This window comes from Alternaria hordeiaustralica (genome assembly GCF_023758085.1).
Source record: "Alternaria hordeiaustralica strain BMP 2776 chromosome Unknown scaffold_25, whole genome shotgun sequence".
Classification (NCBI taxonomy): domain Eukaryota; kingdom Fungi; phylum Ascomycota; class Dothideomycetes; order Pleosporales; family Pleosporaceae; genus Alternaria; species Alternaria hordeiaustralica.
This window is the reverse complement of record NW_026056797.1, coordinates 108,880-136,142: the sequence shown is the minus strand read 5'-3', so window position 1 is coordinate 136,142 and position 27,263 is coordinate 108,880. Positions and strand designations below refer to the sequence as shown.

General features: G+C 53.7%; 8 protein-coding genes across 8 annotated transcripts; 5 read left to right on the top strand and 3 right to left on the bottom strand.

Annotated features, from left to right (window-relative positions):
* Positions 1-1,310: 1,310 nt before the first annotated feature.
* Positions 1,311-3,353, top strand: J4E84_008981 (uncharacterized protein; the record flags this gene model as incomplete). The annotated part of the gene is made up of 2 exons (XM_049391547.1): positions 1,311-2,113; positions 2,213-3,353. The coding sequence occupies 2 exons, from the start codon at positions 1,311-1,313 to the stop codon at positions 3,351-3,353; spliced, it is 1,944 nt and encodes a 647-aa protein (XP_049240675.1).
* A 2,649-nt stretch (positions 3,354-6,002) lies between these two features.
* Positions 6,003-8,539, bottom strand: J4E84_008980 (uncharacterized protein; the record flags this gene model as incomplete). The annotated part of the gene is made up of 6 exons (XM_049391546.1): positions 6,003-6,033; positions 7,009-7,073; positions 7,339-7,645; positions 7,741-7,834; positions 7,887-7,926; positions 7,976-8,539. 6 exons carry the CDS (start codon positions 8,537-8,539, stop codon positions 6,003-6,005), a joined length of 1,101 nt encoding a protein of 366 aa, XP_049240674.1.
* Positions 8,540-11,449: 2,910 nt separating this feature from the next.
* On the bottom strand, positions 11,450-12,129 carry J4E84_008979 (uncharacterized protein; the record flags this gene model as incomplete). Its single annotated transcript, XM_049391545.1, has 2 exons — positions 11,450-11,990; positions 12,041-12,129. The coding sequence occupies 2 exons, from the start codon at positions 12,127-12,129 to the stop codon at positions 11,450-11,452; spliced, it is 630 nt and encodes a 209-aa protein (XP_049240673.1).
* Positions 12,130-14,354: 2,225 nt separating this feature from the next.
* Positions 14,355-15,070, bottom strand: J4E84_008978 (uncharacterized protein; the record flags this gene model as incomplete). The annotated part of the gene is made up of 4 exons (XM_049391544.1): positions 14,355-14,411; positions 14,469-14,684; positions 14,736-14,908; positions 14,959-15,070. 4 exons carry the CDS (start codon positions 15,068-15,070, stop codon positions 14,355-14,357), a joined length of 558 nt encoding a protein of 185 aa, XP_049240672.1.
* Positions 15,071-15,878: 808 nt separating this feature from the next.
* J4E84_008977 (uncharacterized protein) lies at positions 15,879-18,792 on the top strand (the record flags this gene model as incomplete). The annotated part of the gene is made up of 3 exons (XM_049391543.1): positions 15,879-15,999; positions 16,226-18,234; positions 18,286-18,792. 3 exons carry the CDS (start codon positions 15,879-15,881, stop codon positions 18,790-18,792), a joined length of 2,637 nt encoding a protein of 878 aa, XP_049240671.1.
* A 1,004-nt stretch (positions 18,793-19,796) lies between these two features.
* Positions 19,797-22,993, top strand: J4E84_008976 (uncharacterized protein; the record flags this gene model as incomplete). The annotated part of the gene is made up of 6 exons (XM_049391542.1): positions 19,797-20,001; positions 20,054-20,283; positions 20,341-20,649; positions 20,702-22,102; positions 22,155-22,712; positions 22,763-22,993. 6 exons carry the CDS (start codon positions 19,797-19,799, stop codon positions 22,991-22,993), a joined length of 2,934 nt encoding a protein of 977 aa, XP_049240670.1.
* A 599-nt stretch (positions 22,994-23,592) lies between these two features.
* On the top strand, positions 23,593-25,036 carry J4E84_008975 (uncharacterized protein; the record flags this gene model as incomplete). The annotated part of the gene is made up of 3 exons (XM_049391541.1): positions 23,593-23,966; positions 24,039-24,810; positions 24,869-25,036. 3 exons carry the CDS (start codon positions 23,593-23,595, stop codon positions 25,034-25,036), a joined length of 1,314 nt encoding a protein of 437 aa, XP_049240669.1.
* A 757-nt stretch (positions 25,037-25,793) lies between these two features.
* On the top strand, positions 25,794-26,777 carry J4E84_008974 (uncharacterized protein; the record flags this gene model as incomplete). Its single annotated transcript, XM_049391540.1, has 1 exon — positions 25,794-26,777. The coding sequence occupies one exon, from the start codon at positions 25,794-25,796 to the stop codon at positions 26,775-26,777; it is 984 nt and encodes a 327-aa protein (XP_049240668.1).
* Between the last annotated feature and the right edge of the window lie 486 nt (positions 26,778-27,263).

Sequence of the window (27,263 nt, the reverse complement as noted above, 5' to 3'; positions counted from 1 at the left end):
GGTACCTTGCACGAAGCAACTGCCCACGATAATAACAAGAGCGGACACGGAAGTACAGGAACGGTAGTCGAAAAGCCAAAATAGACAGGGAAGGGTGGTGCGGGCAGGGAGCGGTGAGATGACTCGCGGACGCCAGAGGGCGCCGGAACTTGGACAGATGACACCATGATGAAGAGCACCGAGGCGGCCAAGAGGGCTCACCCTGCGCAGGAAGGGAAATGAGATCAGAGTCGGCTGACGGCCAACTGCCGTCTGCGAGTGGCTGTGGTCAGTGTGGTGAGGGACGGGGTGTCGTTGCGTGAGGGCGGCCGGGGCTTAGGCGGGCCGCGTCGTGCTCAGCAGACAGTAGTCATGATGGCGATTACGCTGTAAGCCCGCGATGCGCCGCTACCAGGACGAAACAGCAATTCCCACAGTTGCGGGAGGGTATTTTTTCGACAAGCGCGCATCGCATCTTGACTCTTTCGAGCAGAGTTTTCACGGCGGGCGGCCGAGGAGGGTATAGGCGAATCGCGATGGGGTTGTCCGGTGGAATATGGCAGTACATGGGCCGGCCCGCGCAGGCTAGCCAGTCATGCTGCGTATCGATACAGGCAGAGCAGCGGTGCAGCAGCGCAGAGCACAGGCAGGGCGGCACGGGAGCTGAGCCGAAGCTGTGGCAGCTGTCGTACCAAGCGCCATGTCTGGTAGACGGCGGCAGTGACAGAAGGCCCTGTCCCCGTGAAGCCAAAGCCAGAGGCAGATGCGTGACAGCGGGCGCGCGACAAACGGCAAAGCATCACTTACGCAGACGGCTCGTCCAGCGACGTGCAGCGCCGGCCCCAGGGCAAACACTGGGTAATCGGTGCGGAGGGTGAATGGGCCCATGGCGGGCGTGACAGGACAACCCCAGCCAGTCGCTGCTGGGAAGAGTGCTGGAATGATGCATCAATACCCGACGCTATTGGGGCGTCCTATCGCAGGGCCTTGCTCGGTTTCGTGCCCAGATGCATCCCACGGAAGCGTGACCCCGGTCGTCGCGCTCAAGCAGGCTTGCGCTTCCTGCACACCCCGCCCGAAGCCTACCACCATGCTTTAAGCCCCCTCTCCCACCTTCACCTGCCACCACCCAGACCCTCACTGAGCCGCTACCTGCCCATCGCTCGCTATCAGACGCGCATCGCCTCTGCTGCCCGTCTTCCTGCCCCAATACCCGCAACCGTTGAAGTTGAGTACAATCGCTGGGGACATCCTGCGATCACCTTTACCGAAAAGAGCAATCCACACCGCCAGTCCTAGCCCACACCGGTACTTTGATACATAGGCCCGCCATGGACCATCAATACTCCAACAACGCACATCACATGGATTTTCACAGGCCGAATTCCACACTGAACAACCTCGACAGGAAACCTTCCGCCTTTTCCTTTGACGACAACGCCACCCTCGACTCTACCATCCTGGACACGCCCGTGCTCATGTCGCCCACCACCAGCACCCAGGGCATCTTCTCGCCCGATACCTCCATCTGGGAGGACTTCTCCGCCGGCCAGTTTGTCGACCGCACTGCTACCAGCTCCGTCGTCAACACCAACGGCAACAACCCCTTCTTCACCGAGCAAAGTAACAACCCCTTCGCCCGGTTACCACCCAACCAAGCTGCTACCTACGGCCAGCAGTCATGGCCCGTGACCGACAACTCTGGTTCCAGGACGCCCACAGCCCCCAAGCCGCTGAACCCCTTCGGCCCCGGTGACTTTGGAGCGGCACCCTTCGTCGAGCAGCAGCAGATGCCCTTCCACGGACTCCCCGTGCACCAAAATGTCCGACCCAGTGCCGTCTTCCCCTCAGCCCCAGAGCAGCCCATGTCGCCCCACACCCACTCCGACTGGATGGCCTTCAACCAGCAGGAGATGGACGCACGGCCCGGACCCAAGCGCATGAGGCCCAACACCCCTCCCCGCTCCTTCTCCCCTCGTCGTGACGGCGGCATCCGCAAGAAGAACGCCCGCTTCGACATCCCGGCCGAGCGCACCCTCGTCAACATCGACAACCTCATCCAGAGCTGCACCAACGAAGAGGACCTCAAGGAGCTCAAGCAGCAAAAACGACTCCTCCGCAACCGCCAGGCCGCGTACGTACTCCCATTTGGTTCTTGGTTCCACGCTCCACGTTTGGTCCAATCTACCTCTTGGTCTATCCTCTCCCTATTCATCAGCTAACATCATCATAGACTTGACTCCCGGCAACGAAAGAAGAAGCACACCGAGGAGCTCGAAGAGGAGAAGAAGCAGTGGATGGAGAAGATCTGCCAGATGCAAGATGACTTCGCCTCCATGCGTATCGAGTACGACTCCCTTGTCGCTGAGAAGGAGAAGTGGCACCATGAGTCCATGGAGATGCACCACATGATCAACCAGCTGCAGTTCGACAAGGAGGAGCTTGTGCGCAACCACACTCTCGAGACCGGCGAGCTTCGCAAGAAGGTCTCGGTCCTCACCGAGCGCCTTGAGGCTGCCAGCAGCACCGGCATGGCTGCCGCACCCAGCAGCACCTTCACTGACTTCGCTTCTGAGATGGACAACCTCAACATGGGCAACAGCGACTGGGACAACTACATCTTCGTCAACGACTTCGCTTCGGAGGACCAGCCTACTCCTCAGCAGAACCAAGAGCTCTCTCTTGTGTCCCGCAAGGACGAGGACAAGCCCGTCGCTTCTGGCCTCCTGCTCATGCTCCTGCTGTGCGGTGCCTTTGTCGCAAGCAAGTCCGGTGGTGCCGCTCCTCCCATTCCTCGCATGCCCGACGAGGTCCGTGCCGCTTCCGCTACCGTTCTCGACAGCATCTTCAAGGATGCTGGTGTGTCGACCGCTATGAGCGAGCAAGGTCTCATTGCCAGCCACGTCACCGGTCTCGAGCCTACGCCTTCCGGCATGGCCTGGCCCAAGACTACCATGTCTGGCTCTGAGCTTGCTGGTATCTCTGGCTCGCACCTCGACCAACTGCACTCTCACCTCACTGGACCTACCAAGGAGCAAGAGCACGAGCAGCTGTTCTCCATCACTCCCGACCAGTACAACAGCATGACGTCTCTCGACTTCACTCGCTCGCGTTACAGCATGACCAGCGACGACCTCAGCGACCCGTTGTCACCCGGCTCTCAGCCATCGCACCGTCGCAACCTTGCCGAGACCCTCGCCGCTATGCGTGAGCAAAGCAAGGGCGACTCTGCTGCTGAGATCTACACTCGCAGTCTGCTCTGGGACAAGATCGCCCCCGAGGTCGTCCACGAGTTCAAGCGCATCGTTGAGGAGTCTGCTGCCATGTCCCGACCCAGCACATCCGACGGCACCAAAGTCGAGAACATGGGCTAAATAACCCCACCACGATCACTACCAACAAACTACCTCTCCTTTGTACTCCCCTAAGTTGCATTTGTCGTTTATCAGCATAGCGCTTCACTTCTTAGCACCCCTTCTATAGGGGTGCCTATAGGGTCACAAGTTGCATCATGGTCCGGCTGGAACCTCGTTCTTCTGCGCGTTTCTCCTTTGAGCGCCTACGATGGGCATCGCCATTTTCCTTTCTACCACAGCTCTGGCGCTTGCCAGTCTTCTACAATATGGGACGGCAACGTCGAATTTTGGGTCCACCTCATCAGGTACCCTTCTTCGCTTGAGCATAACATGGCGGTTGTTTTCCTTCCACGTCGAGACCTGGTTCACGACTTCACCTATCTAGTCTTGTGTTTATTGTTTCCTTTGTACTTTGGTTTTCCTTTTGGCATCAGACTGGTTCAGCGAGCAGAGCGAGCACACATTCGCGGTTGGCTTCATCTTTTGTATTTACTGCAAAGCGTAGCGAGCGTTGGATATTTTCCCTTAACGTTACCACGAGATATGGAGAGAGATTGAAACGAAGGACATGGGACATGTATCCGACGACAAACGACGAGAGTTGTATATGATGGCACGAGAGCGAGACAGATTGGCAGCATTCTTATTTTCTGGTACTTGAGCGAGGAGGATGGTTACAAGTTTTGTTTTATTGCTTGAAAGAGACGATGCTTTCCCCTTCTCCTTCCCCCTTCCTCCTCCTCTTACGACTAACATAAGTTTTATTACGACCTTTACGCTTCTCACGGCCACCTACTTACGCTATCACTTTTCGTAATACCCCCTTTCCGGACCTGTTGTCCGCGCATGTTTTGAGATACCAGCTTTTTCACGATTATTCCCTTGTCGCGTCACAGATGCGGCCGTTTCTGCGACCTTTGTCACAGGGCCTTGGTGGGCAGGGCTCGATTGGTTGGCATGGCACCACCGGGACAATGTCTTTGTACCTAAGTAGTCGCCCACTCTATTGGCGAGGAGAGAAGTGCGAACGAGTCAAGTAATGCTATCGGATGCCCTTCCATACCAGCGCTTACATCGCTTCCTTGAATGTGCACCCGACTTCACCCACTGGTCTGTGAAGCCCGTCGTCCTCGCCACTGACTGCCATGTTCGAGACTCTTGCATCTGACAACGCCAGCCCGCCCACTTGGTCGCAGTGAATCATTCATTCACTGCCAGTCCATGTCTCCACCGCTTCATGTGTGAATTACCCCTTCTCCACTTACGGCTTTTCCGTCGAGGACCCACGCGGTTGACCGTCCGTCGCGTGCCTCGCATCGCGCGAAGCGTCCATGAATGGATCTCCCTTCCATAGCAACCGGGAAAACGCGCCATCCGCGGGTTTTCTGACATGCTTCACAAGTCTACGCGCGGTGCATAATGCATGGCCTGAAGCACGTACCCTTTGACTGCACAGCCGTTCACCATGTCCAGTAATTCACTCTCTTTACTGTGGGTATGACGCTTCGCCAACGCAAGCCACCCAGCCGATTACCTTCTTTCACGCGGAACAATAGCCCCAAAAAACTGCACATCCCCCACTCTGCTCGCAAGGTGAGACCTGGATAGTAACGTCTGCGGACTGCGGATTTACCACAGGGTCCAGCATATCATGCAATATGCAAGTTATCGGGCCCTCAGTGGGGCTGAGCCACCTTTTTTTCCCTCGTCCGATGGATGACGAATGTTGTCTTACGCCCCACCCTATGTTAAGTACCTTGATTGGTAACATGTCGAAAGGATCTGACTTGACTGTGCAGAAGCGTGCAGCTATGGTGAAACACGATGAATGGAGAGGCTAATGCAGCAGAGAATGGTATCATGGATGATGGATGATTCATATTCGGACCGCTTCTTACTGAGGGGATCAGATGGGTCGCGGGAAGCCTGAGATGCGTGGTGTGAGTGGCTGAGCAAAGAGGGTCAGTTTCCCTGCAGTAGTCAACACGATATACGATACATGGACACTTGGGGAGGACGATCTATCGAAAGAGGACATCAGAAGGGCAAGGCCAAAGACCGATGTCTTGACCGTCACACACGATCCGATACGGGTAAACACACCATCGCCTAAAACGCAACATCCAGCAAGCTTCATCTGACAAACTAACAAGAAACGGGCTGCTGTACTACGACATACGCCGTTGCTGTGCCACACCACATGCTCCCCACGTTCTGAAAGCGGAAACATAGCCTGTCGCGTACCAGAGACATTGTCCGTGTACAGCCCTCCGGACCTTCGCTTCCCAGATCCAGATGACGGCCTTTCAGCAAGCCACTTACTCTACGTGCATCCTCAGCAAACGATAGCGTGTGAACTAAGCAACAGTCATGGGGGGTAAAGGAAAAATTCCAGATAGTACGGCGACGATGATAGGCCAGCAATAGTGTGAATTATTGGAAATAACGTTATGCAAGACATACGGTGTGAGTTTCCGAGCAAAGGAAAAGCAAAAACAATAGCTTGTTTTTCCCTTTCCCCGCGCGGGAAAGGGACCAGGCTTCTGTCACTGTCCTCACACGACCACTTCCGGGTGTGTGCCCTCATGACTTCCAGGATAAGGCTTGTTGAAGTAGAGTCGGACCGGGACGGAAGGACCTGTCCGTAAGCGGGTTGCGGATCGCGCCTTATTTGGGGTTGTATTTGTCCTTCCAGATCCTGTAGAGAGAGATAAGTCAGCACGTTGTTCATCCCACCAATCAGTGAAAACATCCTCGGTATCCAGTCGGTGCAGACCAAGAAGGCAACGGGATGCCGAGACTACTGCGGGCTAAAGACCCAGATCCAGATCGTGATGAAGTTGTTGATGGGTCGTTGGTCGTCGTCCCGAGGCTACCGTCATTGTCGCGATAGCCGTCATACAATATTCCGCTTCTCTTTCAGCACCACCATTGTCGCGCCATCAATGCAACTCAATCTCCAGCTTTGCTCAGACCATCCGTACATGCACCATCTGACTGTGCTCCACACACACCACAACGTTCGTGGTTCCGTCATAATTGGCTAAACCTCCCCATCGTTCCGCTTACTCTTCCGCTTCGGAACCGAGGCCACCAGCGACGCGCCACGTGTATCCCCGTAGACAAGCTTGTGTGTACTATGCACCCAGCGCAACGGGTCTGGAGGCATGCCACTATCCATTATTGGAACGGGAGAGCGAGGCTTGTGCCAAACGGGACATGTGCTACTGGTCAAGTTTTTCTTTGCGAATGCCATCATGTGTGCGTAGCGGGGAACTGGCAGTAAGTGTGACAGGTCGTGCTGCGGGTGAGGGCGAGGGCCGTCCAGCGTCCGCATCGACTAAGCGAGCAGGACTGTTCAAAACGGTGCATCGAGGGCCAATCGATTATGCTTGGCAGATGCGCGTTGAAACCGGTCGGCCGATGCGGACAGTAGCGCTGTGCGTTGGATTGTTGGATCCTGTCTGGTTGCTATGGTGGCTTGGTGTTGAGGATTGATTGAGGATGCAACACCGGCTGGAACGGGATCGCGCGGATGAAGGTCGTGATGGCTGCTCGTGGTGACCACCATGTGCTCCATCCACACGGCGTCAAGGTGGTCCTCGGTCCGGCATATTCTCGCTCTTCGTGCTCGATACAGAAGGGGATGAAGGAAAGAATCTATGGGGCTTACCATGTGTTGCCTAACGTCTTGTTCCCTTTGGATTCCGCGAGGCGCAGAAACTGAGCCGCTTTGAACTGGCGAGGCGCAGTTAGCATACCTGCCGCTTAATCCGAATACAATCAATGCTGCCCAAACAATGAGGCGGGATAACGAGGGGAAGTCGTGTCTCAGTGCATATTGCGCGTGATGGCTGAGGTCGAGGCTGTACAAGACCTCCGGGCTGACCGTTCGCGTCGCTATCGCATGAACCTCTAAACGAGTCGACATTGACCGGTGACGCAGGCGTGCACTGCAGGACGGCCACAGTTGGGCTGAGGAGAGACGACACGGCTTGCTTACCTTATCCTTCTTCGTTCCAAAGCCCTCGGTATAGCACCAGGCTACCTCGTTCATCGCATCTGTGTCACCTAGATTCGCGGCGGTCTCGTAGTATTGCTTTGCGGCTGCGGGATCTTTCTTGATACCCCAGCCATTGCGGAAGCAGTTGGCGAGTTCGTACATGGCCAGCACGAGCTCCCCTTTGGCTGCACCGCCTTTCTTCATGCCAGCTCCGAGTGCGAGTTTCTCGACTTCAGCGCTGTTCGCCGCTGCCATGGACAGGTATTGGACAGCTTGTTCCTGGTCAGGCTCACATCCCCAGCCATGGCTATGTTCTAGTCAGTACTGCCTTGGGCAACATCCAGGGCAACATTCGGGTATGCTCTGGTGATATCAGGCTGCGATCAGTGAGGCTGAACCTACCGTAATGCGAGACCGTAGAGAACCTGCGCTAGAGCATTGTTCGCACCCGTTGGTTCTGCAAGTCTGCCAAAGAGCGCTGTTGAGGCCTCAAGATCTGGTCATCCTGTCAGCTTCATCATGAGAACCCGCCTCGTGTGACTACTCACTACTACTCTCATGCAGACGGATGGCCTCTTGGATCGTCTCCTATGCAAAGCTTAGACCAATTCTTGCCCTTTCCCAGAGTTATGCATACCTCGTCCGCAGGCGCGCCGACAGTCCCACTACGACTCCTTGCGCTCGTCGGTCGTCCATGTGACATTGGATTTACAGACTCGTGGCTTGGTGTATTGGGCTGACTAGATCCGTGTTGCCCACCCATTGTGACCAGCACCGTAGCCCTCGTCTCCCACCTGGCCTCTTCCTCCTCTGTTCGTGCGACGCCGTCTCCTCCGACTTCTGGCAGATTGTCCGGCACGTTTATTGAGCTGCTCGACCTGCTCCGTCCAAAGTGCAACCGCTCCGCCAGTTTGTCATGCTTCTGCTCCCCACCAGCTGCTTGCGATCCCTGAGAGGAAGCGCTACTGCGACTTCTGAACCGGCCAAACTTGCCGCGCGATGTCGGCGACAGTAGAGGAGACTCGCGCGTGGGATCGCCGGGGAAGCTGGGCGGCTCGATGGTCTCTTGCGTCGAAGTCGTAGTGCGGAAGAATTGGAACTCTGGGACGTCGGGAGACAGCGTAGGGCCCGTGGGTGACGTGGGAGTCGCGCCCTCATCCCTAATCTTGTCCTTCTTCTTCAACAAGTCTTTGAGCGCCATGGTGGTGCGCAAAGGAGCTGTCGCGTCGAGTTTCGCGTTGCCAGCGTAGGCAAGGGGTACGCGGCTCGAGACCTAACAATATCCAAGGGTAACTTCACGCAACGGAAAGCGAGTGTCGTGCGGTGGGTATTATTCAATTCTGAGGGTGGTCCTATATCTCCGTAGATTCATCGCAAAGGTGAAAGCGCTCATGGTCCTGCCGACGCGGGCTGTCGAATTGTAAGGCACGATTGACTGTAGGACGAGGGCCAAGCAGTAGCCGCAGCCCGTCTCAGCCTCCACTGCGCGCCTCATATGTCAGACGCAGCGCCACGAACCGCAGCAATCACAGTTTTGTAGCTATACTGCGGTACGAGACATACGTACATGGTGAGGCCATTATCACGATCACGAACACATACAAGACATTCAAATGAAGAGGCAACATTTTCTATGAGGGTGTCAAGCCTAATAGCCCGTCTCACACTAGGAATCATGGTACCTGACGCTACTGATGCCCGCGTCAAAGCATTAATTAGTGCCTGTTGAAGATGGCGACTGACTACGTGTAGCAGTCTATGGCATCACACAGCAGACGGAAGAGATTCATCTTAAGTTCTTGATTTTTTTTACATGTTTTTTTCTTCTGTGATCTTTCACGTACATGTCCTTCATGGGACGACTGTATCCATCAGCAAGCCAGCAGCGACTTCGTGAGCCTCTGTGCAAAATCCGCCAAGCGCACAACGTCGCATCGGGTCACATGATACGCTTGCAGCAGGAGCGAGAGATTTCGCTCAATTAGGAACAAGGAAAAGACAAGAGAGGTAGGAAATCGTAAGAGGGGGTATCATCGAAAGAACCCTGGACGCCATGAATAGCTCTGGACCTTCAAAAGTCAAGACAAGCTGAATGCGTTCCAGAGATTACCTACCAAGTCGGAAAACCACAGGTTGGAAACTTTGGAAACCTCAAATTAGGAAGGACTGTAATGGAAGCTGAGCAGAGGGGCACATACTATGTCCGGATATCACGGATCCAGTGAGTGGGCAATGCTACTCGTCGTCGTTCTCAAAGGCAACGAAGTCCGCCTGCTGTGTGAACTGCTGTGGCTTCGGAGAAGTTCCAGTCTTCGGCATCATCCACTCATGAGCATCCTCGGCAGTATCCATATCATCCTCTGGGGCGTCCGAAGTAGCAGGGGTGTGTGATGAACGAGAACGGACCGGGGAATTAGGCGCGGACTGGACTGGAGAAGACAGACGGGTGGTCTTTCTCATGCGAGAGGCAAGACGAACGTGTGGATAGTGAAATTTACCAGTGTAGGAACACTCTCCTGTGTTGGCGAAGGTGGGACATTCATATGCATGCAACTCGGCACAGGTGTCTCCTTTCTGGCAGTAGCCCAAGCGTCCAAAAGCTTCGCAGTTCGGTGCAGATGGATTGACACGAACATGAGCAAAGCGGCAGTCTTCTTTGGTGCATCGACCTGCCTGGAAATGCTGGCACGTAGGCGCGTTGTGCGACGATGCAGTATGGGATAGCTGACAGTTGCTGTCGGAGCAAACACCTTTGAAGAGAAACGACTTGCATACGGTTTGTGTGTCCGGATCATGACCAAAAGGACAACCCGGGATGGAACACCGACCTAGACAAAAGTTAGAGGCGAACAATGGGTGAGGAAAGGTTCCGAAATGTCGTTTCGTCGAAATACCTGTATGTGTGAAGTTGGCACAAAGTCTTGATGGTTCGATCGGCTGGTGATCTCTGGATGAAGACCTGGTGCTGGCCGCCGATGCCTGCGCTGGATCCTCGTTCTCTTTGGCCTCGCGTGGTTGGGTGACAATACTTGTGCCATTGGAATCAGTAGCGAATCCAGTGTACATAGGTGCATTGGGAGGACGCGCGTAGGGGTGGTAGGGTGTGTAGCCTCTGCCTCTGCCAGGGGCGCCACGGCCTCTGCCTCTACCATAGCCACCGCGCTGGTTGAACTTGTTGTACGGAGGGTTGTAGGAAGTATCAGAGACGGGGGTGTAGACGGGATTGAAGACGGGGTTATGAACGGGGGCGTAGGAAGGAATGGAGGGAGGAGTGTAATGGTTGAAGCTGCCGGAGGTGGTGCGGTAACCAGAGCCAGAATAAGCGTTCGACTGAAGCCTCTCGCGCTCTTCCCTCTCTTGCCTCTCTCTCCTGGCGCGCGTAATGTAGCCTAGAATTAGATCGTAAGTATCTTTCTGACCTTGCGACTCGGCTTTCACATACTGGTGAGCTCTGCCTGGGCGCGAATACGTTCCTGATGTGAGGTTATCGCTTGGAGCTGTTCGGCCGTGTACGGAGGCGGACCGAGCGGCGCCATGTTAGCACTGGCGGGTCAGGAAATCTGTCACTTTCACTGGTTAGTAATGCGCACCCCTTCCACTGCAGCGAGATTTGAGGTTCGGCGTTCGGCGGGCGGTTGTTGGTGAGGTTTTGCCAAAGCAGAGCGTGGGGCAACAAAGAATAATACAAGCGGTTAGGCTGCAGCAGCTCTTGGCAGGGTCCGGGTCACGTGCCGCATGTTTGCGCCCGCACGCGCCAGCCCTGAAGGGAACTGACGCCATAGTCTTTCGGTGTCCATACGCTTAGTTTTAGTCAAACATCTTCTCCTTACACCTAGAGGAGAAGTTCTTTGAAGTAATGCAGTCACAGCGGAATGTTCAACGATCATGTTCTTCACCGTCCAGCTAGACCACACCCAGAAGTTATACGACCAAATTGCTCTACGATAGTGTCAAGCCCTGCGCACACCTTCAAAGCGCGACCTCGCTGGTACAGCTTGGGGCGAATCACCTCCGTCGTGGGGCTGGTCAAGATTAATGGATGACAAGAGTTTTATTTCGACAAATAACACAGGAGAAGCTGGATATGACATGCACTCAGACACGCGACACCTCAATCGAAGTACCGGACCATGACCTTGATATCTCCTCGACCCGCCTCCTTGAAGACGTCCAGCACTGTCGCATTCAAGTGCTCCTTGACAATATCAATGTCACTACCAAACCAGATCAGTGTTACGTCTTTTAGACTGACAAGCTGACACAGGTCCCCCAGTTCCTCAATGAACCATGCCTTGAGTCCGGCCTCTGGAATCTTGCCATCCCTGTACACTCCGAAGGCGTCAACATATAGCCGTACATCGGATATGATGTCGGTTTGGGAAGGAGTGAAAGTTGTCAACAACAGCTCGATGACATGCTCTGCGTAGCCGACGAAAACGTTGAGGGCGAACGGGAAGAGGTTGGCTTCGAAGTAGATTTGGCGGCAGGTCTCCAGTAGGTTCAATTGTGATCTTGGATATGCCCAGTGTGGCCACTCTCTGTGCTCACGGGTTGGGCGAACTGGATGGGAGAGGAAAGCGTATTTGTAGATTTTGTTGCGGAGTTCTGCCGGAAGACGAAGGAGGGGTGACTTCCGGTGATTGCGCTGTGAGCTGTATCTTTGTTAGCTAGCAGTACGACGAATGCGATATCCAGTACTCACATTGCTGCGAGACGCTCCATGAGCAGAACACTGCGATCGTAGTAGAGTACACGTTCGGGAACAGGCATAGCCTCGGTGGGCGAGTACATGGCGAATACAAAGCCCTGAGAGGTATGAGTGCTGATGGTGAGATCAAGAAGGCTGCGTAATCACTTTTGAGCATGTGCTAGGAAAGTGGGGCGGTAAACAAGAAGGACGGTGTGTAGGGAAGGCGCGAGCCATTGCGAGAAAGTGAGGGCCAGATGACGTGCTTGCGTAATGGGCATTCCCGAACGAACCCGTGGACGTTTCACTGAGTATACGTGGAGTGTTTAGATGTGTCGACGTGCTAGGACATACCTCATCGTCGCCAAAAGAGATATCTTTGAATGCTGCCACGCTCACAATTCGAAAGGCGCAACTCACTCCCAACAGTATCATGACAGGATAATAAAACCCATAAACGTTTTCCCGTGTTCCATAAGAGCTCATATTGCAGTTGAGTACATTCACTCCACGTACTCGGAGCAAGACGCCGAAAGCGACTACTCGCTGGCTACAATACAGTCCTCCAGAGGCCTCGGATATGCACGGCTTCACAGGTAGCATCTGATTTGATACGTAGGTTAGGTGCAACCCTCCGATATCATTCCAAGGTTAGCATCCATAGATGCGATAAATGGGTTGCTTCATCATTCTTTGTCCTCACGTAATGGACGCTCAGCGAAGACTGAAATCAGAGTTGAACAAGTTTTTAACAGCTCATGGATTCTAGATGTGGCCAAAATGCGAACCCGGACTGCCGATAGGGTCGGTAAGGCGACATGAAATCACAGCACAAACGGCCCAGTTCCTTACTCTGGCCTATCGGGTGTCTCGATGCCACAATATAGAAACCCAAAGCCAATACTGTTACTCTTCAACCAGCGAACGAATTTCTATCTTTTTTCCGCGAGTTGTCTGCTGTCGCAATGCCTCTACTACCAGCTGTCTGCAATCCTCTGCCCAACCGTTTTTCCAGATCTGCTTCCAGGGGTTGCCCTCGTATTGCGAGGGAGAGAGAAGAATTTGCTTTAGTTCCGGTAGCATCGCAAGCCTCTCTAACGTCGATAGCAAAGTATCACGTAAAACCAAACGGGCTGGCGCGTATAAATTCTTGAACGAGTTCCCGTCTTTTGACACATCCAAGGCGAAACTGAAGTGATAGTCATCGATCACAATGTACACAGTCGATATGGCATCGGCTTGATCCCGACTGAGAAGCCTTGTAATCCTTCGTAGTGCCCAATGACCACCCTTGAATATATTCGAGGCGAAAGGAAGTAGCCTGGCCTCGGTATAGATTTGACGGCAAGTCCCGAGAAGCTGTAGGCTCTGTCTAGGATAATGTGTGTGACGATCACTGTTGGTATTCTCGCCAATTGGGGCGCAAATCTCTATGTCGTCTTCTTGAAAGACGTACCGATAGACTGCGTTTCGAAGCTCTGGGGGAAGGCGGAGAAGGACGCATTGCTCTTGATTCTGAAGAGTGCTATTAGAAGCTGTTAGCTGAAGTCCATCCTAGAAGAGATATGACCTACAGGGCAGCGAGTGCAGCGGTAGCTTCTGAGCCATCGTTGTCCTGCTCCATTCGTTCGAGTGGTTGTTGTGTCGACTGGATTTGTAACATAGTATTACAATATTAAAGTTGAGTAGTCGAGACCGTCGAAGGGCACTGGAATAAGCGAAATTGGAAATCTAAGTGCCAGAACCAGAGGGTAAGGATCAGGCAGTCGTAGTATGAGGCGATAATGAAGAATGAATCAGAAAAAGTGCACAGACCTAGAGGCCTCCGCAACCCGGAACGTATGAGTAAAACGTCACGACTTGGTGTAGTGCTTAAATCCTGTACAACCACTTTCCTGTCAGATGTCTGTTTTGCGTGCTCAAGATATTTCGCTCATATTTCCTGTGTCTCTTTCTCCGTTACAGACCAGTTCTGTGTGCTCCACCACTTCCACCGGCTCACTCTAGCAAGCTTGCTAAGTCCGCGCAGACTGTATTACTTGCAAAGTAGATATGCAGTGGCTAAACCATGATAAAGAAACCGAGAGGCCTCGGACTCGATGAAACGTCTTTGCCGAATATCATGACAAAAGTTTGTTACGTTAGTGTGAAGGAGGGAGGAGGGCACCAGTATCTCCAGGAACTGTAATGTACATTTATTGGACAATATGATAGTACATGTGTATAGTACATGCGTATACTTAGCTCCTGTAAGAGGATCTATGTTACACTGTCAAGTGATGTGGGGATATAACCTTTTCTGGAGACTCGGTCGATACCGACAAATATCTTAATCTTTCTTCGAGATGGCCCTGAAGTCCCAGTTGTTCAGGTAACCTGATCCAATCTGTTTGCAGCATCAGCCTTTGGCAATTCACGAACGTCGAATGGTGATGGTACTTACGCAGAGGTATGTTGCGAAGCTGACCCAACCTAGGTAGGGTGCGAGCAGCCATCCGCAAACTGGGTCCACTTGTCCCCAGACATTGATAAGGTAGGCAAGAGTTCCACCGAGAGCGAGAATGTCAACTGAAGCGGGAATGGGACGACCGAGACCAAAGTATAGAGGAGTCCACACGAGATTCAAGGCGAGCTGGATAGTGTAAAGAGTGGCTCCGTGCTGCACCTGGTTAGCTCGGATAATAGCGAATCGCGCATAGCATTCTCATACCTTCGCCAGAGCAACAGTATTGGGGTTAGCAGACGTCGCTCCAATGGTGTACGCACGATAGGCTGTGTAGCCCATGGTGGCATAGAGTGCTGTCCAGACTGGTCCGAATACATAACCGGGAGGATGTAGTGGAGGTTGCTTCAGCGTTCGATATGCTGTCTGAGACACACTTGCTGTTTTGGAATCAAAAAACCATTCCGGTACGAATCTACCACTGACTTACGGCTTATGGCAAATCCTGTGGCCGTTCCACACAGAACAGGTAGCAGGATAGCCACTGCAGGATTCTCGAAAGCAAAGCTGGGAAGCGTGAGGGAGGGGATGTAGCTCGTCATGATTGCGGTTGGTGATGGGGTTTGTGTGTAACCGTCGATCAATGTCACTTACGCAACAGAAGACGTCGCCAGAAGAGGAAGCGTCCTGTACCTGCACTCCGCATCTCGTGATATTTTCGGAGCGCCAATCACAGCCTCGGCCAACGCGTGGAAGGCCGGGTCCACTTTCCGCGTGGAACGCTAGCCCCGTCTCAGCCGTCGTTCGGGTCTCTCCAGCCCTCCGCGACCTACCTCGCCCTTCTCTCTGCCATCGCCCTCTCCACCGGCATCGTTCTGCCCGGGAGTCACTTTAGCACATCGTGAGTGCACCTTCTCGTCCTTCAGCTGTCCCATTGTTCGTACCCCTTCTTCCTCTTGTACAGCTGTCTCGATAGCTCGGACAGCTTCGTCCCCGTGGCCCTGCGCCCAGCCTCCCTCCAGCTGCCTCTCTGACCTTATCTTCCTGCGGCGCTGCCCGTGTGCTCTCAATCGCACCAGGCGTGTCGGCTTCTTGTCACTTCTTACCTGCCTCTTCTTCCTCGTTACTAATCGCATTCCCTCTCCGTCACCTTGTCCCTGACTTGTCCCCTCTCTGACCGAGCCATCATGGCAAACAGCTACCCGCGCCGATTGCCTCTCGAGCATCCACTGCCACCCAGCGCATACTCCCGGCGAGATTGCGCGTCAAAGCAACCGAAGACTACGCGCGCTGCCCCCAGGCTCGCTGCATTACACTCACTCCGAGCCGCCTAAACACGACTGCCTGTCTCGATTTCGCGCCACATATTCATAACCATTCACTATCTTATCACGCGTGCATACCGCAGCGATGGACTCCTACACGTATGTTGGTGCAGAAGACGGTGCGCAAAGTACGATGCTGACGGCTCGCAGCGCCACGCGTGAGGACTCCAGGCCACCCGCGGATTCGTACAGACGCCGTTCACCAGGTAAGCCATATACCCTTTTTGAGACGTGACGGACTTTCATTTTCACCGTCACGCGAAACTATGCCGCGTGTTTGCTCCGGGCCTCTCTCGCCAAGCGCTGTTAGCACAGACCGATTGCGCGTACTTGGGCGTTGTTGTATGACTCCTGGACATGACCGGCATCATTTCCAAACCTCATCTTGAATCGCTTCTGAAACATCAGACTGAGCTAACATGCGTCACAAAGGCTCCGGAGACCGTAGGGCAGGCAGGCGCCGATCGCGCTCGCCCCAGAACATCGACCGATACCAACCTGATCGCGCGCGCGACTACGACGGCCCCCGCCGAGATGGCAACCGACGACGCTCCTCGCCGCCGCCCGTGCAGGCAGGCATCGATCGGTACGTGCCTGGCCAGGACAACTTTGCACCAACCTTCACCACAAACCCGGTCCCGAACCCCATGCACCTCGAATACCAGGTCGGGTTCAACTACTTTGCAGAGTGGTGGCGTGTAGAGCAGCTCATGAAGGAGGAGAAGGAGCGCGCAAAGAATGGCGGACGCAAACCTGGTCTCAAAGGCGAGCGCGAGGCTCGAGAGGAACGGGGCAAGGAGCGCGAACAAATTCAGGCCGCGTATGACGAGTACAAGGAGAAGCTACAAGTCCAGATGGCGAAGACGTTTGTAGACAAGCATAAGAACGAAGAGTGGTTCAAGGAGCGTTACGACCCAGACTATGACTTGGCCTTCAAGGAGAAGCTCCGTCAATATCGCCACGGCATCTACGAGGAGTGGGAGAGACAAATAGACGAGGGTTACTTCGACGAGTTCACGCTGGAAGGCATCTACAAAAACGATTCGAACGGTGCTGGAGGAATCGTGGAAAAGGAAGAAGGCGAGACAACGGCTGCCAACGAAGTGCTGGGCGTGGGCGATCTGTTGCCTTGCAAAGGCGGCGAGATCCGCGATGAGACTGCGTTCCAGCCTACGCTACTCATCAAGACCATTGCGCCCACAGTCAACCGCGAAAAAGTCGAGGAGTTCTGCAAGGAGCACTTGGGAGAAGGCCCTGGCGGCTTCAAGTGGCTCAGTATGAGCGACCCCAACCCACTTAAGAAGTGCCACCGCATCGGTTGGGTCATTCTCAATCCAAGCGATGAGCAGCCAATGGTCATCGACGACCGTGGTGATGGACGCGATGACGATGCCGAAGAAGGGGCTGTTGAGGATAAGCCCGAAGCTGCTCAAGGCCCACAGTCTACCGCTCACAAGGCTCTCGAAGCTCTCAACGGCAAGACCGTGATCGATGAAGAGCGTGGCAATTTCACCTGCCACGTCGGCATTCATGAACCTCCTGCCGCTCCTCGCAAGAAGGCACTTTGGGACCTCTTCTCTGCGCCTGAGAGAATCGAACGTGATCTGGAGCTTGCTGAACGACTCGTGAGGAAGCTCGACTCCGACCTCAAGGCGCAACACGAAGAAGAGTTCTCAAACGTCGACGGTGTCAGCAAGATCGAAGAACGTGTCGAGGCTCTGCGTTCGAAAGGCTGGCTTCAGCCCCCAGCCAATGCCCCGGTGCCGACCAAGAAAGCGCGGGATCCAGAAGACCTGGAGGAGGGTGAAGATGAAACCATGGAAGACGACGAGGGTGCTTTCGATGATGAAGTGGATGATGAAGAGCTGCTGGCCAAGAAGAAGAAGCTTGATCTCCTCATCGAGTATCTCCGACGTGTCTACAACTTCTGCTTCTTCTGCGTCTTTGAGAGCGACTCGGTCCACGAGTTGATTCGCAAGTGCGCGGGAGGACATCTTCGCCGACCGCGCGCTAGTCTTACAACTGCGGCCAAGGCTACCGCGAGAGCTACGGCTACTGGAGACCTCTTTCCATACAGGAAGCAAGAGTCTTCAGGTGACGCAGAAAATGGCGAGGGCGGTAGTCCTGTGCAAGAGAAGAAGCCGATGCGGTTGAGTACCAAGAACCAACAACAACTTCAACGAGCATTCAACTGGGTGAAGACGTATGAGGAAAAACTGCTACAGCTACTTGAGCCGGAGAATGTTGATATCCGCAAGCTCGGCGGCAAGCCTCTAGATGAAGCTATCGAGGATGAACTCTCACGTTATGTCAAACAGGAGGATGAATCCAAGTGGCGTTGCAAGGTTCCGGAATGCACAAAGTTGTTCAAAGGCCAGCACTTCTGGCGAAAGCACACTGAAAAGCGTCATCCTGAATGGCTTGAGAAATTACACAAGGACGTAAGTGTTTACAGGAATGTTTGTAAGGATACATTTGCTAATGCGAAACAGCTGCGACTGGTCAACAGCTATGTTGTCGACCCTGCGCATATTGCTCCATCCCGTAGTGATGCCAACAGCAATGGCCACTTCCCGATGGGCAATCATGTCCAGGCCACTGGAACGCCGCGGGGGTTCAACTTGGCCAACATGAACATGGCAATGGCAAACAACGGTATGCAGAACGGCGTGCATTTGGGCGCTCTGTTCAATCCTGCTATGGGTGGTAACTGGGATCCCAATGCTGCTCACGATGACCGTGCCGGACCTATGCGACGAGGCGGCCATCGCTTCAACAACCGTACTGGACCTTACGATCGTCAACCTCGTGACGGCCGTGCTCGTCCCGCTGTCAACGGCGGCCGATTGACCCCTCCGCCTCGTGGTAGCCGTCAAGGCCCTCAGCGATATGGTGAGGGTGGACCTGGACCTGTACAGTCTGTGCAAGGCCGGTCAATCAAGAGCTACGAAGACTTGGATGCGGTTGGTGGTGGTGGCAGTGGCGAGCTCAACTACTGAGCTTCGGACCTCCGAGTGCATTGGTGGTTGTCATGTAAGATGTGAAGTGGACTGGCGTTAGTGTGGGTAACTTGAATTCTTCTGCCGAAACGCCATGAAATGCCTTGGCAGCAATTTGGGAACGGAACAGGCCGGCGTCCTGGGCTAATTGTCGCCATAGACTGGCATTTTGATTTATTCACCCATCGGGCTTGTACGAGTACAACTGAGTAGATATCAACCATAGTCAAATTGCAACTGAAAACCTTAATGTTCGCACACGATAGTACCCGGCGTGATGTTGTGCTAGTTAGTCAATCAGATATCTTGGCCCGTGGCCAGAACGTGTTCGATGTCAGATTTCCTTGCTAGATATGAGCAACAGGCTGCGCCAAGGGGAGTCAGTCAGCCATGCATGACCTGGCGATGTGCGAGTGCGATCTTCGAGAGCAGAAGCGAGCCGAATGCGGTCCGATTTCAGGTACTTCCGAGTCTTAGGCACCGTTCCGAGGAGGGGTACTCTTGTCAGTTCAAGCAGAACGCCTCGTATTCATTCCCAGGATACGCGACGCGTATTGTGCAGACGAGATGGGGAACAAAGGGCGAACACGGCCAAGACATAGGATGCCGTTCTTTCCTTCGTTCGGCCTCGTGGGCCTCTGCGCTCCATACGTCAGATGAGCTAAGACATCGGGTTGCGTCACTCAGCCACAATCCTTTACGCGCCCGACTCTGCTTCAGTGCCGACAAGCATTGAATTGATCCACTTTGAGCAAGAACGGGCGGTGCAGACCCATCGTATCTCTTGTCATTGCTGCCGTGCCCGCATCTCCGCAGTGCACCAGCCTCAGTTGCAGCCACAGGTACTCCGTGGTGCTAGTCAGGCGTCATACAACACGCGTCGACGGTCATCTGCAGGGACCCCAAAGTCTGCTTTTCGCTATTCCTTCTCCTTCTACACCTTATCTTCTTCTTTCGGATCGCGGCTCCCTAGCCCGCGCGTTAACGCTGCTATTAATCCAACTATGCCCGCCAACCTCGACACCCCGCCTGCCATCCAGCTCAACGGTGCCACAGAGCCCACCACGATGAATCCTCAGCCCTCAGTACAGAACTTTGGCGAACCCCCGCGGCCGGCGGTGCCCCAGCGTAATGACACATCCTACTCGAAGTTCTCGACCATGTCGGTGCCGCCAGAGGGCTCCATATTGACAGGCAAACAAGAGCACTGTAAGCCGCACAACATCGTCCATAGCCCGTGGCGAAGCTAACGATGGCGCAGACCTCAAGCGCGAACTCATCTCCCAGCAAACAAAGTACGAAATCGCCGAACTCTCCTCTCCTACAGCGCTGCGACGCTTTGGCGCACCCTTTCGCTCAGATGCCGGTGAAGTTGCGCCGGAAGACTCAGAGCTGCCCCTCCTCCGCTACATATTCGTCAATCATGTTCGGAACTTTCCCTTCCTGGACAAGGCCAAAGAGAAGGAGTTCTGGCAGGACAAGTTACAAGTCGTACGTTGTATGAGGTCATACTGGGTAGAGAAGGAACTGACAAAGGTGCCGTTCTAGTTCCTGGAGTCATTCGCGAGCAAGGACATCTCATCCTCAGAGGACCGGCTGGAAGAAACGAAGAGGAGAAAGCTAGCGCTCAAGGCCGAGAAGCTGGTCGAGCTGATGATGGTCTCCGGCATCCCCACCGCGTCAGGCTACGAAGAAAGGATACGCTTTGCCGAGATGGAGATCGTGGACCGACAGGCAGATGAAAAGGGTCTTACAATGAACGAGCCGAGCGGACATGCTATCAATGGTTGGGACGTCAATGTCGCAGGCGTCAGAACAACATCGGTGAAGAGACATCTCCGCTACCACACACATGCGGTAAGTACGTATACAAGTTGGAAGAAGACAGAACCTAATTATGCGTTTGCAGGAGTACCTCATACGTGTAAAGCACGACGGAGACAAGGACTTCTACATTGGCCGCCGATACGCAGACTTCGTTCAATTGCACAAACGCATACGTCTCGAACTTCCCGGAAAAGTGCTCGCTCCATTACCTCGAAAGAATGCGAAAGATGGCCTCCTACAATCAAGTGCTGACGACGATGATATTAGCTCTATCTCGTCAGGGTCTACCCAAGGACCTCCCCCTCCTGAACCTGTTGAGAGCAGTGGCGGTGGTTTGCGTAGCTATCTCTTTGGCGGACATAAGAAGAACGCCTCACAGACATCACTAGGAAGACGTTCGCCGAGAGCCTCGGCGGACTTTTCAGCGTACAAAGCTCCTCGTAAGCTGTACAGGGAAGAACAACGTGTTTCTCTTCGCGCATTCCTCCGATCATTCCTACACAACGAGCGAATCGCCCAGTCAAGTGCCATGGCCGAATTCCTGACACACGATCCCATTGAGGTCAATGAGGAAGAAATGGAAGACATCCAGAGGCGAGAAGAGATGGACAAGAAGCGCATCGAGGAACAAAAGCAGTTCTACGAAGTCGCGCGGAAGCGAGCAGCGGAGCTTGACATCCACATGGAGAAGTTCAGGAGAGAAATTGTAGAGAGCAATGGACTCTCACACCTGTTCCAAGAGGTCAGGGTCAAGAACACCATCCGAGATCTGAAGCCAGAGTACCAAAAGTTCGCAGAGTGGTTACGGATAGAAGTGGCTGCTACCATCTACCATTTGTTCCTAGCCGAGGACAATTCCCCCGAGCTGTTTGCGCAGGCGAAACGCATACATTCTCTCGTTCCTTACGGTGTCCTCAAGAACGTCATTAGGATAGCCAACCCTGCAGCCGTCATGAGTGGGGTTCTGGATCTGTTCCTTGCACAGCCGTTCGGCGCTCGTTCATTACTTCAGCGTATATTTGGTATGGCTATCAACGACGGTGTCAACTCTGTACAGAAGACGATCGACACACTTGGTTCCACGAGGATCAAGGATGATGTTCTTTGCGACAAGATCAAAGCATACGTACAAGCGGATGAAGGTGTCAAGGAAGCGATTCGACAAGAAGCTGCGCGCGACAACGTCGATGTCGTCGTGACCATACTGCGCTCCGAGTTCTTCCAACCAGAATTGTCTTCGCAACAAGTGGAGAAGGTTTTCAATGCCTACGTTGCATGGAACAACGCGGTCGAAAATGTGAGATCGAGCCGCCTCAGCAGAAGAGCTAGCACCCGCAGCACCGTCAGCACAGCTACTAACGCGACCGGTCAGGTCGAGAAGGAGATGCGATCTGGCGCTGAGCTTTTCGCGCACCTCAAGCAATACTTGAAGCTGTGTCTCAGACAGAGGGATAAGCTCATGATGCTCCAGATCATCGAAGAAGTAAGTTTGACGGGAAGGCGATTTCAGAGATGAATGACTGACGTACTTCTAGCCGACCACGCTGCAGCTCTTCCGGGATTTGTTCACCATCTTCTACGAGCCTCTTGTCCGTGTATACAAATCCGCAAACGTTTACAACAGTATTACCGACTTCGCCATGTTCGCCGATGACACCATCAAAACCATCGAAGCTTGTCAACGGCAAGAAATTTCTGCAGACCCCAATCAAACCGTGCAGGCCTTCATAGATCTGTGCGCCCGCCACGAGGATAACTTCTACAAGTTCGTTCACGAGGTGCACAAGCATGACAACGGTCTCTTCGACCAGCTCATGGGATGGCTAGAGGGTATCTTGGACTTCCTGCGTCACGGCCCTGGAAGTGGCGGTAAGCTTGATATGAATGCGCTCTTCCAGGGTGGAATCGATTCAAATATGATCGACAAGAACAAGGCCATTCGTGAGATCAACAGTCTGATCAAGTGGCAAATGGCGAGGAAGAAGTGGCATTCGGACAAGACAAGGCAAAAGATGGCGAGCGGTGGTGATGACCCTGATCCGCTTATGGGTGGTATCGCCGGCTTCAAGTCGAGCGACTTTGGGCTGAACGCGGTTCGTTTTCCTCTCTGACAACATATTGGCCATACACTAACGAGATACAGATGGACCTCCAGGATCTTGAACTCGATGATGACGGTAGCGACTCCACCGACTCGGAAGACATGGACGATACAGATATCGCAGACCCGATTGAGGCTGAGCGCAAGAGCCGAGCGCGCGCTGCTGAGAAGCTTCGGAGAAAGGCAGGCGAACCGAAAAAGCCACCTATCGTGGAGCTATACAAGCTCAGTGATGGTTTCAACAGCATGCTCAGAAACGTTCTCGCTTCGTAGGCTATTTATAATATGCCCCTCAGATGGCATAACGCCAATCTGGTTCACCTTTGAATAGCGGTATGATGGAGCATCCTGCATGCCTCTAAGACCTAATGAAATTACTTCGATTCTGTGTACAACTTGACTGCAACTCTCAATTCCCCCTTTTACTAAATGGTTCCTGGTATTGGTGAACCACGCCAGGGCTGCAGCTCCACGTGCTCGGTATGCGCACCTACCCGAAGCACGCTAGCGTGGTGCGGCGCTCGGAGCTAGTGTTCAGTCGCATAGCTGTCCTTTAGTCCAGCCGAAACGTTGCCGCGTCCACGCGTTGACTTGCTTGCCAGTTCTCTTCTCTGTACGATGATACTGCGGCTTTTGCACGGACAGTGCTGATATTCATTCCTTCGCTTTCACCTCTTTCAAGAAGCAGCGCCAATTGCGTTCGCAGTTCAAGTCAACTCGGTCCTTGTTCAAGACGCGAGCTACGACCACGTCTCGAGACAACGTTCGGCTACACCCTCAACCCCACTGTCTCGACCCCAATTGCCTTCTACTTCAGGGCTTCACACCAACTTCCTACAATCACGCCTACCCTGCAGCGGTAACCCGCCGTTATGCCCGCCAAATCGCGATTCACGAGGCTCGACGCCTTCACCAAGACGGTCGAAGATGCGCGCGTGCGCACAACATCCGGTGGAATCGTCACCATAGTCAGCTTGTTGGTTATCTTCTGGTTAACGTGGGGCGAGTGGGCCGACTACAGGAGAGTGACTGTGCGACCGGAATTGGTGGTCGATAAGGGCAGAGGCGAGCGCATGGAAATTGCCCTGAATGTAACGTTCCCACGGGTACCATGCGAGCTGCTCACACTCGATGTCATGGATGTCTCTGGAGAGCTGCAGATGGGTGTCACTCATGGCATCAACAAGGTGCGATTGAGCCCTGAGAAGGAGGGCAGCAAGGTTATTGATATCAAGGCTCTAGATCTGTAAGTCTACACGGAGTCGCTGTTGGGCGCAGGCATATACGGGAAGCAACAGAGTGCTAACGACGATTTCAGGCACGCGGACGAAGCGTCACATCTTGCTCCCGACTACTGCGGCGAATGTTACGGCGCACCTGCCCCCACCAACGCAATCAAGCCCGGCTGCTGCAATACCTGCGACGAAGTCCGCGACGCATACGCCTCGATATCCTGGTCTTTCGGTCGTGGAGAGGGAGTCGAACAATGCGAGCGGGAACACTACGCCGAACATCTCGACCAGCAACGTCAGGAAGGATGCCGTCTTGAGGGCAGCATCCGCGTCAACAAGGTCGTCGGTAACTTCCACATTGCTCCCGGAAAATCGTTCTCGAACGGCAACCTGCACGTTCACGATCTCGAGAACTACTTCAAAGACGAGTACGCGCATACCTTCACCCACAAGGTCCACCAGCTTCGCTTCGGCCCCCAGCTTAGCGATGTCGTTGTCCAGGACATGCAAAGGAAGCACGCAGGCTCTGGCGCTGGTGGATGGTCAAACCACCACATCAACCCTCTGGACAACACCGAGCAGCACACCGACGAAAAGGCCTACAACTTCATGTACTTCATCAAGGTCGTGTCGACCGCTTACTTGCCACTCGGCTGGGAGAACCAGCTTCCTCGTTCCGCAAAACATGACGAGCTCCTTGGCGCGACCATTGATGCTTCATACAAGGGCAGCATTGAGACGCACCAGTACTCTGTGACCAGCCATCATAGGAGTCTGCAGGGTGGTTCTGATGAGAAGGAGGGCCACAAGGAGAGGATTCACGCTCGGGGTGGTATCCCCGGTGTCTTCTTTTCTTATGTAAGTTCCCAAGTACCAACTCCTTGATGCTTGATATAGTTACTAATGGTTGCAATAGGACATCTCACCCATGAAGGTCATCAACCGCGAAGCTCGCGAAAAGTCTTTCTCTGGCTTCCTTGTCGGTCTCTGCGCTGTGATCGGTGGTACTCTTACCGTCGCTGCGGCCGTGGACCGCGCGTTGTACGAGGGTGTCAACAGGATCAAGAAGATTCACTCAAACTAGATGATGATCGTCGCCTGAAGGCCGTCTCATTGTTGCATTTACGCGCGTTCATGTGTGGAGTTTTTGGCGTCACGGGACATCAACGGAAAGACTAGATTTATGCTAAAGTCTGGGAGAGTGGTGTAGGTGGTGGGAGGTATGGAGAGGTATCAGGACTTAGAGATTTTCCTCTGAACAAGGCTTGTATCATTTAGATCGGAAATCTATGAAACGCACACTTACTTTACTGTCGGTCTCATTCGACTACTGGATGATGTGTTTTGCTTTCCTGTATCCAAATTCATCGTTATTTCTGGGTTTCAAAACTTGGTCTTTTAGTAGGTATGGAGCGCATTGTGCAACCAGAGCCTCAGAGGCCCTGAAATCACACTCCGAGTTGACAGAAGAGAGCGTCGCGGATGGCATTGTCAGCATTGATGGCGTCAATTTCTTCGGGCTGTCATCAAAGTGGCTGCCCTGCTGCCTGATTGCAACCCGAGGAGTCAGCACGAGAGAACCGTATTGTTTGCACTCAAATCACAATTTTCAACAAGCAGGCATGACTAAAGAGCATGAAACAATACGTGAGAGCAAGAGCACAATAGCAGTGAACTTGGTCGACGTCGAAGGTTCCATGGGTTTTGGCCAATGACAATTGGACGAACTGGAAAACTGTGGCTTGGCGGCGCACAGACCTTCCGACCTTATAGACAATCCCATCTGCTCAGTCTTGCTTGATTAATCTCTTCCACTTCTAACACACAACCAACATACTCCAATGAACATGAACGATCAACCAAGAGGTGGGCGAGGACGTGGTCGCGGCCGAGGACGCGGGAACTGGAGCGTCTCATTCACACCACAAAACCATGACGACGATCAGATGATGGTCGATGGCGAGTCTTCACGCGGACGGGGCAGGGGACGAGGACGGGGACGAGGATTCAGGGGAGGTCAAAACCACTTCCAGCACGACAATCGCACAGACAATCGCTCACGAGAGCCGGCGCTCGACAAAGAAACCCTTGAAAGACTAAAGTCAAATCCGTCATATCCGCTGATGGAAGGCTTCCTGGGACGACGCTACGATGCAACCAACAAGCTATTGAACTTATCAACTATCGCCGGCGACCAAGAAATTCTCCAATCCGGCATGTTCGCATCGGAAGGCGCACAGAAGAAGTTCTTTCCCGCCCTCATGATTGTTTGCGACGCCATTCTCGAGACGCAAGAAGCGAAAGAAGCAGCAATCCACAGCGTCACACTCGCCGGCAACAACCTCCAAAACACACACGCCATCTACCAACTCTGCAACCACTTCCGCCACATCCAAAACCTGGATCTAAGCAACAACGCTTTCGCGACGCTGGACGCTTTAAAGCCATGGAAAGGCCGCTTCAGAAACGTCGAACACCTCATCGTCGATCCGTTTCCCAACCCGAACTGGCAAGACGAAATCGTCTCGTGGTTCCCCAAACTCAAAATCTTGAATGGCAATCAGGTCCGTCCTGACGCGCCGGCAAACAACAACGCAGCAAACGCACAGCAAATACCGGCTGCTACCACACCAACACCTGCACCTGCAATTGTCGACCCGGAGCAGCAGAGGAAGGAAGAGATGATTCTCTACGTTCAGCGCGAAACCAATCTTAAGCGCGACTACGCCATTCAGTGTTTGGAGGCTGGACAGTGGAATATCGAGCAAGCTGGCGCCCTTTTCGCACAGAGTCGCGAGTCTCTGCCCGCTGAAGCGTACAACTAGATGTTGATCGTTTGCGAGCTCACAGAGATGAGATTTCGCAGAACATGGGAGGAAAAAGACCTTGATGTCATCTGTACGACATCAAGCATGGAACAACGAAGAGCAGGGATCCAGTGTTGCTACTACCTTTACAACATCACAACCCAGGCAGCACATTTTGGAGAAACGTGGACGTCTGCGCAAAGAGAGCGGGACTTTCAAGCAGGCGCGGACATCTTGGGGGCAGCATGTGGCTATCATTACGAGGAGCAGGGCTTTTCTTTCACTGTATGGGGGCGAGGCAAAACTGATTCTGGACAGAGCATAGCATGGCGTTGATGTTTTGTGTTTGGGGCATGACGCGGTACATATACCCACGCGTACGAAATCAGGAGCAGAAGCACGAAAATGGAATAAATAGAATGAAAACAATGATCAAAGACACCATGACTGACCAGATCCCACCTTTGCCATCGTGATCAATCTAGAAAGGAAGGAGTGGCCGCT